Source organism: Buteo buteo, chromosome 3 (genome assembly GCF_964188355.1).
Source record: "Buteo buteo chromosome 3, bButBut1.hap1.1, whole genome shotgun sequence".
Classification (NCBI taxonomy): Eukaryota; Metazoa; Chordata; class Aves; order Accipitriformes; family Accipitridae; genus Buteo; species Buteo buteo.
In genome coordinates, this window is record NC_134173.1 from 26727724 (window position 1) to 26742820 (window position 15097).

The window sequence follows — 15097 nt, forward strand, 5'->3', positions numbered from 1 at the left end:
TATTTGAAAAACAGATACCTTTGCTTTAATCAGTAAATTCATATAATCCCTTATTGTTATGTTTAATAATTCCATAGTATTTTGTTCATAATGCTTAGCTATAAAATTACTTTTAAAAAATAAATGCATGTGTAAATTAGGTGCTACCATTCTTTGAAAAAACTCAAATATTTTAGGAGAAAAGAATAAAAAGATAAATCAAGTGAACAGCTCAATCCAGTAATCTGACTTTCATGTGCACAAAACTGGCCTATAACAAGACCAATAGTTACACATTCAAAATATGAAAAGGGGATTTTCTTATTCATAGGGAGGATATGCAATGTTTTCTTCAGAAAAGAATACAGTAAGTGAAATTTAGCCATTTAAATACAACACTTAGGAGTGAAAAAGCTGAAAATCTCTCAATCTAAAATTAAACTTATTAAATGAAAATGTCATCTCAATGAATATTTATGTAATTAGTAGCTACTAACATGTTAAAGTTCAGTACTGTAAGGTAGAATGTGAACTGCAAAGTCCCGAATGGACCGCTATCTTGGATTTATACTTTCCTTGCTTCCCCTTTTTGTGTTGACTTTGTTCTGTGCTTGGTAGCTGCTTACCCCATAACTTCTGTTGCAGTGTAGCTTTCTGGTAAAAGTCACATTTATCATTTCTCTTTCTTCAATTTCATAATCATACACTGGAGACAAAATTGTTGTGCAAGACCTAGGCTAATACAGAATACGTTTTTGTGAAATCCATGTAAATTTATATACCTCGTCGTTTCTTTAGTTTCATGTATATTGAAATCAGTTTTTCAAATACCAAGAGATACTTGAAAATCTGAGAGACAAAAAGAAGGAAACAGACTGTCTACTTAAACTTCTGCCAGCTGAGCCATCAGTCAGATATGAAATGTTAAATGCTAATTTCGAGATACAGTGTGCTCAGTAATACCAGTCTAAGGTACTAATCTATTCTTTGTTACTTGTTGCTGAGGGATACTTCCTTCTTCGTTCTTCTAGTGTAACTCCCTGTACTGCACAGCAAGTGTGGCGTGAACCAGATCGGGGAACTGATTTGGCTTGAAGTTGTGTGCTGACGTGCACTTAAGATCATATCGTTGCCAAAAATAGCACTGTCCTGCTCCTGTGTTACTTCTTGCACTACGGTGGTACAAATATTTCTTTGGCTTCACAGTGAGCAGGCTCAGAGTACTATTCTGTATGAGAAATAATCCAACAAAAAGGGGTAACTTTTTAGATGCTGTGTTTGGACCACTTTGGGGGGGGTGGGTAGTTAAGCAGAGGTGGTAATCAGAGGACAAGAATGGGATTAGTAGAAAGTAGTCTTGCTTCTATTGCATTGTAAAATGCATATCCGACTACGTAGCCTTGAAAGAAAACTTTGCAATGGAAACTGTCTTTAAATCTGATCTGTTCCTTCAACTGTTTGAGGATGTAACAGGAAATGGGTGAACAGGTTTAGCTGAGCTGGGGTAGGAATAAGTGGACAAGAAGGGGGTGTTGGGGGGGGAATACTTCAAGCAAGGATTGCTGTGAAATATCTTCTGTTATAAAACCATGTCATACTGAGACAGTGGAAAGCTGACCTGAGGGAGGAGAATGGCAGGAGAGTAGAGAAACTCGCAGTGGAAAGTGCACTGAATCATTACAACCCCTAGAGATACGTTTCCTGATAAGTTTATGCTGGTCTAAGACTTGCTTCTGGAAAGGGCAGTCTGCCCTCCCTGCAACTTTAGCTTCATCGTTTCCTTACTCCTATCACTTCTAGTGATTGTGAAGTTGCAGGGTAAGTTGGATTATCTCATTGATCTGTCTGAAAGCAAACTTGCCAAATCAAGAGTCTGGCAGGTTGCTTCACTCCCTAGAGACAGTGATGTGTCTGTAGAGCCAACATAATGCAGGAATTAAAGTGCAGGGAAAAGTGGGATTGTGTCTTTCAGTAGCCATTTAAAGTTAAACGTGCTTATGCTTATTTGGGAAGTAGCCTCTCTATTTTTTGTTCTTTAAAAAACCCAAACAAACCCCAAAAGGCCAAACAAATAAAACCACCCCACCACCATCTTGCAAACCCTCAACCTTCTCCTTTTAAATCATTCTGCAGTCAAATTGCAGTTGGTAGCAGATAATCTTCCCTAGGTTTTCTTGATATATAATTTTTTAAACAGGGTGGAAGGATGCCTTTGCAGTTAAGAATGCTAAATTGGGAATCTTTTCTATACAACAAAGTGGTAGTTTCATTTTGCTACAAGTACTTTTATCTTGTAGATTTTTCAGATAAATCCATTATTGTATGCAGCATTCTCAGGTAATGCTGATGAGCATCTGGAAAAATACTGAGTAAAATACTGCATAAGGAAAGAGATTTTATCTGTAGGTTGATAATGAATAATATACCATATGTTAAAACTTTTGGTCATAACAATGATTTTTTTATTTGGTATGTCTAATGTTGTAACTGGTTGAAACAACTGCTCTATGTGGCTAAAAATGTATTAGTGTATTGTTCAGATCTGTGATGCATTTTATGTTGCAAATATAAAATTCATGCTGTTGAATTTGTATTCTGCTATTATTTATAATTTAAATACATCATATATATGTTAAGCCATGGTTCCAGACTCTCTAAAGAGCTGAATTTAAAAAAACAAACAACAACAAAAAACAAAACAAAAAACCTCATGTGGCAAGGTCAAATTAAAGGTGCCTTCAGCAGCATTTGGAGTTATTATTCTACATCTCAAATGTAATGCAGTATAAATGGGTGTTCCTTCTACCAAATCACTTCTAACTATTAGAGCTTGGACTGTCTTTTATGGGGACAAATGAAGTGAATTATGGTGGGCTTTATAAGTCACTGTGTCTGCAACAGCTGAGCCTGGGAAAGCAACAGATACCTTGAACTCAGCCCCCTCATACTCACATGTGCTTTCTCATTACCTTTTATACTAAGCAGGTGTTAGCTCATATGAAAGAAGAACTAGTTTCCTCACCCCCTTCAAAGCTTCACAGATAACTTCCTCAAAAATTTTTACTGAAGCTTTTCTTTTGTCATCCCATCTAGAAAATTTCGGAACTTGCAAAAGATCATCCAACTGAAAAAGGCCCAAAATCTTTATTAGCTACCTGCTAATCTGAAAATACAACAGACCAACAAATGTCAAATTTTTTTTTTTCATTAGTAATGCTTTAGTAATGATCTTTAAATAGCATAGTGATGACAATTTCAGTGTTTTTATAAGGCTTTTAAGCATCTTAACTATAATCTTTGAAGCTGCTCAATTAGCCATGTAATCTGTACAGTTGAATACACTGAAGATGATAGTCTGAAGAGCTTTCTTCAACTGATTTCATGCTCATGGTTACCATTAGGTTTGCTGATTTCTTAATCTTTTCAATACAATTACAGAGAAAGTAGTCTGTGGTCTGTTTTAATGTATACAAGATGGAAAAAAGCAAGTTTTCAGGACCACATCTGTGTTGTGGTCCTGAAAATGGAGTGGTACAACTCAGCGGCTTCTTTAATACTTTGTGTGGAAAAGTGAATCAAGAATTACTGTGTAATTGGCATGCAATATTAATCCACTAATATGACTTTTTAATGATACAATGCATGCTTGTTCCAGTGAGTACTGTTCTGAATGGTAGCCACTTAGCTGTCAAAATTTTGGCAGCAGCTCTAGAAAGTCCTGCAGAATAGAATAGCTGTAGGAAGGAAGGCTGCAGTGTGAAGGAACAGGATCTTGTGCATTGAAAGAAACTACCTCCCAGCTAATGAGAAGGAGAATGTAGCCACTGAGCATCATAAAAGAATTTGCCATTTGTAGCATATTAATATCCTGCAGAATTTTAAGGTGTCATGTCCATAAAACCGTCCTTCCATCCTGCTGTCCAATAATTTAGCACAGTCTGGAAGAGAGAGAGAGATGCAGTCTCTGCTTGCATAAGCAGAACCAACTGAGGAATAGTTATTGGCCCTCTGATGCTTTGCTGTGAAAAGTAAGATAAAAATCTATTACATAGAGAATCTGTTTGGGTTTTTTTGTTGGTCCTTCTGTTTTTTAAGTGGGACTAATGCATTTTAAAAGAATCCAAAAATGTAGCAGGTATCTCATTTGTATGAAAGCAAGACACCCCCAGATATTTTACAGTTGAACTTCAGATTAAAATTTTCCTGGTATTTGACATCGAACTAAACAGGGAAAGGTTTGAAAGAGAATCTGGTAAGGCTAGCGCTCTTGCAAATATTAGGATGAGTGAATTTTTTCATAGCATACAAAATATTAAGTCAATTAATTTCTTTTCTTTCAAAGATGAGAAGTATTAAAAAAATGGCAAAAATAATGTTTCTGAAGTATGTTCACTTCTCGATGCATCTGTTAAAGTGTGTGAATGTTCTTTAAATTTTATTTTATTTATCTGTGGAGTTGGCAGTTTCCTTATTTCCTTACTGAAGAAAAAGATACATCATCTGAGTTGGTTAGGACAGTTCCTTGTTTAGTTACTAGAGATACTTTGGAGGCAAGCTGGCTATAATTAGAGATTTGAGAGTTGGTGCCTTCCCATAGTGTTCCTCAAGTTGTAGTTGCAGTTGTGAAAGCAATTTCTTGACCTTGGGTTTTTTTGTAGGTTGTTGTTGCCCCACCTTTTACTGGTCACTCACAGTGGTCATGTTGCTTCTGTCAGTTATAACGAATTTTCAGGTAATTTTTGTTGTGCTGTTTAGATGATCCATGGTAGATACTCTAGAGCCTTATGGGGTCTTTAGAAGCACTGAGCCTGGCAGGTGAAGATAAAGAGCTTACATGACACTATACCCTGTGGGAAGCCACTGTATAGACTGGCTTGTTGTGCTGCTGGTGGTGTTGTGTGCTCCTGAGGCATGCTCTGTATCAGCTCAGCTTTCTGAAGAGCTGATGGTGGTGTGCCCAGGTACAGTCCAGTTATGACACGAACCACAATGCTCCAGACTTACTCCCTCTCTAAGGCAGCTAGAAACAGTTCTGACATTGTGAACCAGAAACATATTTATATCCTTGGTTTGAAAATACATTGTTTCACTACAAAAATAAATTCTGTTTATCAATGCAACTAATATTTGTTTATTTCATCACATTTCATAAAGCTTTGGTAACTTGTGTTTTACTAAATTATGTTGTTAAATTTTGGAAACTCCCGCGTAAGTGAATCTCTCAAAGAATTAATGTTGGTGTTTTGGTTGGGCGTTTTTCCCCAAATATTCTAATCCTTTTTCCTAGCATGACAGAACTGTAGAAGGTGTTATGAATAGAAGCTGAGCAATGGTTCACAATGAGCAATGTACAATCTGTTAAGTGTTGTCTTATTTTGCTGTGTTTATAAATGATTTGGACTGTGAGGAAGTGAGAAGCTTAGTCCTGCCAGGAAAACAAAACATCCCAAGAGGCTGAGAATGGTTTCTTATTTATTTGCTTACCTCAAGAAAGCTGGGATTATGATGGAGTCTAAAAAGACCGAGGTAACCAACAGACTGCAGAATGCATTCAGTTCCTGGCCAAGTGCTTATGTCCACTCTGTGGAGGACAAACCTCCAGAGCAGCCTGGCTGCGGATGCTCCACGTAGCAGTTGGTCGTGGGTGTCCTGTGGGCCTCTGTGATCCTGCTGCTTGAAGATGCAGTTCCTGCGTTGTGACTCCTTCGCCTTCAGACACTCTGAATCTGGGGAAAAAAGTGACTATTACACTGCAACTGCCAGGATGGTATATTAAGTGTGAAACTTGAGAATTTATGTTGTGTACTCAGTGCAATAGCAGGAGAACATGGAGATGCTTAAGAAGTCAGAGTCTGTTAGGAGAGCATCCAAGAAGTGTTTAGGAAGGAGTGCACTGTCTTACTGGTACAGTTATCTACCTCATGGACTCTTACTTCAGCTTTTCAGGAGGGCTCGTTGGAGTGAGCTATTCCCAGAACCACAGCTTTTTGGTTTGTTTGTTTTATGAGAAACTCATTGGCTTACTCTAAAAGAGAGCTTAGGAGTGAATAACACTTATACAGTGTGGATGTTCAAGGTAACAGATTATTGGAATGAATTAGGAGCTTGACAGCACAATCATCTTATTGCTATCTATTGAGAATATTTTTAAGTAAAAGCAGAGAGGCTCATTCTATGAGGATATTTCTGAGGCTTATTGAGATCCCACATTTTCAGTATCAGCTGGCTAATGAAGAACTGTTTAATTCAGTCATAGTATTTGCCTTGCAAGGTGTTCTGTGACTGAGTGGTTCCACTTGCATTAGCTAATATTACTTGGATATTAAAGTTTTGAATTTTGTGAAGAAGCTCTGTTTCTCCTGTAAATATCATGTTGCTTCAACAGAAGGGAAAGATCAGATGACAGAAGAGGTTTCCTGGCACAAGATTGTAGCAGTTTCTGGTTTTCTGTTTGTCTCTGAGGAACTGTTGTAAGGGAGCTGCATGTGCTCTTTATAAAGATACAACAATAAAGGAATTAAGTTTGGTTACTTACCTATTCCAAAAGCTAAGTGAAGACACGTGAACTTAAGAAAAGTGTATTTCTGAGGGAATACAAGATTGAGCAATTTGTTTATCTAGCATTGTGTTATTAGTATCCTTAACACTGCAGTCTTTGGACTTCATGGATTTTAGTCTGCTTTAATACTCTAGTAATCGGGTTGCTTTTCCCCACCCTTGAATTTGAGGTGTAAGATAATAAATCCCTTTCCTTTGGTAGGCATCTTGGTAAGCACATACAGAAGTATGGTGGAGTACTAGACACTGGTATGATATGTGATACTCAGCCATTATCTGTTATGAAAATATTCCACTAATACTCACTTTACAGTTTCAGCATTTATTTTGTCTGTGGCTAAGAGGTCTTACTCCAGTTTTATCTCAGAAATTGAAAGTCTTAACTGTTACAGCCGATGGCACCAGTTTGCAAAGTGGTGATTTTAAAGAAATCTAATGTGGTGGAACTTGGTCATTAAATAGTTAAGGATGCTGTAAGGATTTTGAGGGAGAGCATTTCTGTCTGTGTTTCAGAATTTGCACGAATACTTTCTTTTAAGGTAATTTTTACTGCTAGATAACATTCTTCTGAAAAAATCTGATTACCACACTCTGTTTTGGGTGTTGTATAGTTTGTATGCTTTAACTAGAAGGAACCAAACATGAAATTATTATGCTTTGGAACTGTTGGTATAGCTTTTCACCCACTTTCTCTTTTTGAAAAAATACTAATGTTATTTTTAGCTACTACTACTTTGTAGTTCTGAGAAGGAATATTGTTTTACTGTGTCCTCTTGTCATTCAACAAACACATAGGTGCATTTATGCATCTCTGCGTGTTTATTTCAGTGCAATGCGTGTATTGTTGTCCAAGTTACCACGACCATGGATTGTTGATGAGAAAAAAGATGATGGTTACACTGCCTTGCATCTGGCAGCTCTCAATAATCATGTGGAAGTGGCTGAACTTTTGGTGCATCAGGTAGGACACTCTTCTTGGGAGGATTTAAATGTCACACTTCAGTTAACCATCTGATGTGAAAATAGTTTGCTTCTTTATGCCTGCAATTGCAATGCAGGAGCAGTGGAGCAGGGAAGGACACATGGTGAGCTCCAAAGGTCAAACTTGCCTTTGAGATCATTACAATGGCTTAATGGTGCAGAGGGACTGAAAAATTTGATACCTAGTTTGATTCAACAGATCAACATCTGTACAGTGAATAATTAAAATATTTAATCACTTCTGCTCTCAAATTTCCAAACTAGGAATCATATTCGGGGTTGTATTCAGTGCCCTAATGGTCTGCCTTGCCTGCAGTTGAGTTGCTGGGATGATAACACTCTAATGCTTTGAATGTCTTTCAGGGCAATGCTAACCTGGATATCCAGAATGTTAACCAGCAAACTGCGCTGCACCTTGCCGTTGAACGACAGCATACACAAATTGTTAGGGTAAGTATCTTATTTGCAATAAACCATATGGTCAATGGTACTTGACTCAAGCTGATTGTAGCTGTTAAGACACGAGTACTTCATAAACATTTAAAAAATGATTTAACAACATGTAGCCATTGAATGTTTGTATGATTAATTTTAAACAATTCAGAAATATGCCAACTTGCACAGAAGGTCAGTCAGCAATATGAAGGATGCTTCGGGAATGCTAAATTTTTGTACACGTGCATTATGGTTTCCTCTATGTGGTTGCCAGTTCCAGCATCCCTCCTTGTTGAGTAAGGGAGAATGTGTTCCTCTGTTACTTGAGTGAGTCTTGTCCTGTAACAGGGCCTTCAAATAGCATTTTCGATGCCTCCTGCTGTATGAGTAATTATTCTTGCTCATAGCTTGTTTCACTTGGCTACAAGTTGCAAATCTTCTTAGGAGTTTAACTACTTTACAGTCTTCTGAGTGTGTAACTTCCCCTGTTCTTAGCTTTCAATTTAATTTAACAAAACTTTCTTGCTGGCACAGGAAACGGGAGTCTGGCACGGCTTGCCCATTCTGGCCTGTGTGCACTGTCCATATGGGACCTATGTGACTTGGTGTTTGGATTGCTAGCGTGGGCTGTTGAGGCTCAGAGAGCACTCACTGCTGTAGGGGATGTTCCCTATTAGTGAATACATCAACCTGGACTTTGCCTTCTGCGTAAATTTGTTTAATTTGTCTTTGTAGGGTGAGAGTCATCTTATATTAAAAACTGTCTTTTATTCAGGCCTACAGAGAATCGTCCCTCCTATGCAGACCTGTATCTGCGGTTCTGTTTAGCATTATTTTGCTGTAAGGTTTCTCCATCTCCAAGGGCTGATGGATGTGATCCCATTACAGTGAAACATGTGATACGGCCCTATATCTGGAACTGCTTGCTACCAAAAGAATGGTTTCCTAGAGTCAGTGTCACTTGCATCCTGCAAGCTATTTGGCAGCTATATTTGGTGAGCTCTTGTGCCCTTCTGGAACTGACACAGTACCTGGGAATACAATACTAATGTAGCAGATGAGCAGGAAGGTAGGCATGTAGAAGAACTAGTATGTATATTGGGCTGATGTGCTTATATCTGAGAATGTTTAAGTGAATGACCCCGTAGAGTATCCATACTTCAGAGTTGGATTAACTTTGAGAAGTCCTAAAATAACTCATGCAGCCATGAAAAGAACATGTTGGCTCCATATTTCAAAAATAATTCCTATTGGGTACCTTCCAGGGCTGGGTTGTACCCTCAGGCATCTGTGGAATAGTGGTCAAAGGTAGCAGGGTTCTTTTAAAAGCCCTGCTGCCATGACAAAGAATGGTTGTTTGTGGTGTTTTGGTTTTTTTTTTTTTTCATTTTTCTTTTTTTTAAACTTCTGCAAAGGCTTTGAATTTCCATGGTAGTCAAGGATTCCAGGTTGCTCTGAAAATAGTTCTTTTACAGATTTTCTTCCAGGAGAAACTCTTAAGCAGTAAATAGCTAGTGGCAGACACAAGATATGAATATGAGAAAGAAAAATTGGGCCAGAGTAAGTCCATTTAGAAAGTGTAAGAAGTTGGGGGGAGACTGTTGCAACTATTCGCTGGTTTTCTTTGTTTCATTTGTGGAAGAAAAGATTGGGGAGAATGGTAAGCTGCAGCCAATTACAAGCAGTTATTTCCTTGAAAATTAAGTTCTGAATTCCTTTTAATCTGTTTTCATTTTAGCCTTTTCTAGAGTCTGAGGTTCTTTGGTTCCGAGAGGCTGAGATCCTTGCAAGCATGCAAGTTCTGAAGAGGAAGATCCCCCTTCAAGCATTCCTGTTTCTAGGCTATGCCTTTTGTCTCTGCTGCTAATACAAATTTTGCAGCGTAGCAAAAGTTCAAAACTAAAGTTAAAACCTCAGCTGCTATCTACAGGTTTCTGAATAGCAACAGTGACAGGGTTTAATTTTTAGGGGCAATTGTTATTTGTCAGCATGTGTTGATTTTTGTTTAACAGCATATCTAAGGAAGTTCTGGTATATTGAATTATGGGAGGGCTGTACACAAAGGCAATATGAATAGGAGGGCCTCTGCAGCCTTATGCTTGCTTTCATGTCATGTGACCTGGAACATGTGTCTAAAATTAGCCTTAAAGACGAGTCTTACAGTTCAGTACTTTCCAAAGTGTTCTGAGATAGTATTTAATAGTGTCATTGGTTTTTATGTCTTCTGCTGAATAAGGGTAAACCTACGAACATGCTTAAGTACTTTGCTAATGGGAGGATACTGTAAATTAAGTTGTAAAGTGTAACATGGCGTGAAAGTGCTGATTTTTGATGTCATTGAAACCTAATAGTAAAGAATACATGTGTATCTGAAGTATTGCCCACTTGTTCTGTTTCTGATACATTGCTGTAATATGTTACATTGTTTGTAGGCTGTCGTGTTAGAATTAAAAGGTTTTGGACAGTAGAAAGAATCCTCTAAAATAGCATCTCTTGTAGTACTCCCTCAGAGCACAGGCAAATGTTAGGCTTCTGCTGAAATAAACTTGATATTTAAAAGAGGTAAATGCTTCAGTTGAGGGCTGAGCTCCAAGTATGGGAAAATAAATAAATTCAACTGTGAATTGTAGCAAGATAAAAGAATAACCCTTTTGGACCTCCTAGAGCATCCTAAACCATAGTTTCCTGAAATTAGTTTTAGAAGGAATAAATAGCTTTTTCTGAGTTGTTAAATTCAGTTCTCTCTTTTCAGCTCTTAGTCCGTGCAGGTGCTAAGCTGGATATTCAGGATAAAGATGGGGATACTCCCCTGCATGAAGCTCTGAGACACCACACCCTGTCACAGCTCCGCCAACTCCAAGACATGCAAGATGTGGGCAAGGTAGATACTGCTTGGGAGCCATCAAAGAACACAGTAAATAAAATGCATTTATTTATTCCTTTTTTTTCCTGTATGTTTGTCTCTTTATTTGTCTAGTTTGTCTAATTCTGTACTGTTCAACTGGTTTTTGGCAGCATAAGTTTACGTAGACATTCTGCATTAAACTGCAGTGTAGGCAGAAATCATATTGTTGTATGTGGCTTTTCACATGTAGTCGTTATCTTTGTTAAAGAAAAATAGGGTTATTTAGTTCAAAATATTTCTACAGATCTATCTTCCATAGTGAACATATATGGCTGCCAAAAAATGAAAAGTAGCTTTTTGGGAAAGAGAAATAAACAGTATTACAGTACAGAATAAGACTAAAATTGTTTTCTGTGATGCAACATCTTGCATGTCATTGTAGCTTTAATTGTTTAGCTGCTTCTATAACCTTCTGAAAGTTACTCCGTTAGAATTAGGCATTCTTAATCTTTGTATGTTTATTGTTTATCTTTCTGACAGAGTTCATTTCAGAAATTGTGCTGTAGTAAGGAAATAGTCAAACTCCAGGTAATAAAGGTCAAAATGTTTTATTGAAAAAAAGGAACTCTCACACACAAAAAGCTGTGTTAACCCCATATGCAAAGCTGAAGTTTATAGTTTTGCTGGTAGGCAAAGGAGAAATAAAATTCTGGAGTGATTGGGATTGAGAAAAACAAACAATATTTTTTTCTTTAAATATTGAAGATGTACAATGCCACAGTGGATCAGATTTGCTGAATCATTAGTTACCAGTGTCATAGTATTTTTTCTAATTTTAACTGTGTGTGGTAAGATTTTTGCATTTCATTAAAAAAAAACCCCACCAATTTTATTAAAAAGCCTTTGTTCAAAACAGTAATTCCACTGTACAACAAATGTTTTTCAGACTGCTTACTTAATCCCACTGAAATACACTAGAATAAACTTTGCAAAGAGATTTAAAATATGACTGATGTATGTAAGAAAATGCTTGTGTCCCTTTAAGTGAGAGGAGGAAAGCAATTACAGTTCAGTTGCTTCCATGATCTGAAATGGACTCTCTGAGAAGTGACCAGAATACTTTGTATGCATGTATTTAATTGTGAAACGAATGAACGGGAGATAAATACTTTTCCTCCGATTGAGCATTTCATAAGCAGGTTTCTCTGTTGCCCATCTTATTAGTGGCATCCACAATGAAACTAGAGTTGTTGTGTTTTGAGTTTTTTTAACACAAGTAGTGGGGTTTTTTTTACCACCTTCCTAAATTTTAGTTTGGGGGGATTTTGTTTTGAAGAATTAAGTTTTTCTTCTAGTTTCATTTGAGATGTATCCTTGGTTTAAAAAAAAAAAAATTACACTTTTGGTTTACTTCTATTAAAATAATAATAATTTTTAAAAAGGGGGGGGGGAGGACACCACAACAAACAAACAAACAAAAAAAAAATCCCTGCATGATTGTACCTCTGATCACCTAAAAATGTTTTAATGTTTAAAAAAAATTGTGATCAACCAGTACCTTCTATATTAGCTTACTATTGGTCATTTTTTTTCACTTTGTTTAGCTGTAGAGAAAGTTTTTGCCTAACTAACAAATTTGGGAGGTTTAAGTGGTGTGGAGAAGATATGTGCCCTCAGAGAAGAGGTGAAAACTTGCTTATTTTAATTTTATGTGGCAGCAGCATGAGATGTGGCTGAAATGTAAAAGATGGAGTAAAGCCTGACTAAAATATACCTGAAAACTCTTTAACATGATGAGCAGATCAAACTACCTTGACAATGTTTTGTGGAAAATAGATTTTCTTGAATAATTCTGATGACTGTTCCAGGCAGAGGAGCCAGTCTTGGCGTAGTGTATATCCACACCAAGTGAAGCAAATGATCTGTGTTTAATTTTCCTCATGCAGACAAATAGCTGTTTCATTCAGGAGCAGCGTAGGGCCCATAAGGTGTAAGTGTGGATGGCAAGAGAACTCTTGTCCCAGCAAACAAGAAAGGACTACAGCAAATTGTTTGGTGTAGGCATGCCTTCAAAAAATGTCTATTCTGCCAACCTTGGAGCAAATCAGCTTTCACTAGGCATTGTCCTGCCTTGGCTGGATTACTGTCATGGTCCAAGGTACCTGGACTGAAGCTAAATAAAATCTCTGTTTCATTTCAGCCAATGCTGTAATTGAGGTGCAGAAAAACAGTCTGAATTTATAAACAAAAATGTTCTGTGATCTGGACACCACAGAAAAATTTCTCTCCATAACTTACTGGTTTTCCTGGTATGAAGTCTTTCAAGCTATACTGTTCTTACCTGATCACAGGGAAGAACGCAGGACCATGAGTATCTGTGAATTCATGAAGTGACCTTCAAGAGTCTTGTAGCACCTCAGTAATACTTACTGATGTGAGAACTCCTAACTAGAAAAAAAAAACTTATAGACTGAGGCTTAAAAAAAATGCTTCCCTAGGAAACTGGGTGGCTGTATGATAAGGATAATCTTGCAGTTATCAAGGCAGGGTAAAGACTTCTAATACATACTTCATGTGCTGCAAGACATGGACCCAAACCAAGCCTTTTTCTTTACAAGTCATCTCTGAGGGGTGGGGGATATAACTAGAGGGATTTTGAAAACTGTTTTCTTCATAGTTCAGACTTCAAGATACGCAGCCCTTAGGGCTTCGGTGACGGGTATCTGGTATTTTAAATTCATTCCTATAAGCTGTTGTGTCTAAAATAGCACATCTAGTTCTTTAAATACTAAATGGTTGTTAATCCAGCCAAAATTTCTTAATTTTTAGGGGTGATACTTGACACCCAGCTTTTAGAAGACCAGCTACAGGGATAGATTGTACAAACTGCAAGTGGCATAGAAAGATGTACATCAGTCAAGTTGGGCACTTAATTAATGGGAAAAAGGTGCATACAAAATCCTGCCTCTATCCTACTGTCAAAACCTTTATAATTCTGGAATTCAGCACTTAAAATTCCTTGAATTGGAGCTGTCCCAGCTGTGCCGAAGTGGTTCCTTTGAATATAGTCTAGTATAGTTGGCTGAGGGATTCTTAGTGGTGCCAGCAGTTTCATGTTATATGTAGACTACATTATACTTGCACATTTTATCTGATCAAGCTTTAATACAAAAAAAGATGTTGGGAGCAGGCCCAGAATGCTCCAGAGTAAGTGAATCCTCTCCTTGCTGGGCTACAGTTGAGAGCCTTCTCTCTTCATTTTTCTAGTTGGCCCTGTGAATCAAGCGTAATAGGTACGCTAATACAGAAATAGAGTAATAGTTGTAAAAGGGCAAAGGAGCATTATATGATTAGGGTGGGAGGACAGGTATGTGAGTTTAAAACCCTTCAGGCTGAGAAGGCAACTGAAATCAAGTCTTTCTTGGGCAGGTACTTTACTCACTAGACTAAAAGTAAGTGTGTATTCATTTCTCTGCTTGACTATGTTTTCAGTCCCAGCGTGGTGGTGGTAGCATTTTGTCTGAACTCAGCAATTTCAGTGTACTTCGAGTGTATTCTGAATATACCCACTGGGACTTTGCCCTTTACAGTGCTTATATAGAAAGACAGCCACTTCACAAGTGAGTATAGGTGTGCAGGAGATTGAATGCTTCAATAGCTGAACTATTCCTTGCTGAATTTTAGTTCCTTAAAGGAAAGTTGAGCATAACTGACTCAAAATTAAGCAACCATGTGATTGTTTTGATTTTTGGTTCTAGAGACGCTTCCTTCAGCTTACAGTTTTATACATATGTGCGTGTATGTGCATGTGCAAATGTCAAGTAGTTTTCCTTTAGCCAGACTATTCCTAACTGTTTAGAGAGTCTCTCAAGTTGCTTATGTATTTGTTTTCTTTCAGTTAATAATGGGACTTGGCACTCAGGGAGCAGAGAAGAAGAGTGCAGCATCTATTGCCTGCTTCCTGGCAGCCAACGGAGCTGACCTCAGCATTCGTAATAAGAAGGGTCAGTCTCCTCTCGATCTCTGCCCTGATCCTAGTCTCTGCAAAGCATTGGCTAAATGTCACAAAGAAAAAGTCAGGTTTGTATATTCATAAAATATGCAGTTTCCAAATCTCTGCTTTCTATAGATTAACTAATGTATTTAAAACATTGTACCTTTATTAGCAATAGTGTTAAAACATACAAGCTTTTTCTTGACTTTCAATTAATTCTTTGTTTTCTATGGTACATTGAATGCTATTTACAAATACATTAGTTGAAACTTACACAAGTCTTGCAGGACTTTCCTATCTGTTAA

General features: G+C 37.5%; 1 protein-coding gene across 3 annotated transcripts in view; it reads left to right on the forward strand.

Moving 5' to 3' along the window:
- MIB1 (MIB E3 ubiquitin protein ligase 1) overlaps positions 1 to 15097 on the forward strand; it is an 81261-nt gene that overhangs the window by 50028 nt on the left and 16136 nt on the right. For 2 of the 3 annotated variants that reach the window (XM_075023111.1, XM_075023110.1), the window contains exons 13-16: positions 7366 to 7498; positions 7882 to 7968; positions 10706 to 10867; positions 14697 to 14878. In XM_075023111.1, the coding sequence (XP_074879212.1) occupies positions 7366 to 7498; positions 7882 to 7968; positions 10706 to 10867; positions 14697 to 14878 (564 nt within the window). The remainder of the gene's footprint in view (positions 1 to 7365; positions 7499 to 7881; positions 7969 to 10705; positions 10868 to 14696; positions 14879 to 15097) is intronic. The other variant, XM_075023112.1, reaches the window with a different exon arrangement.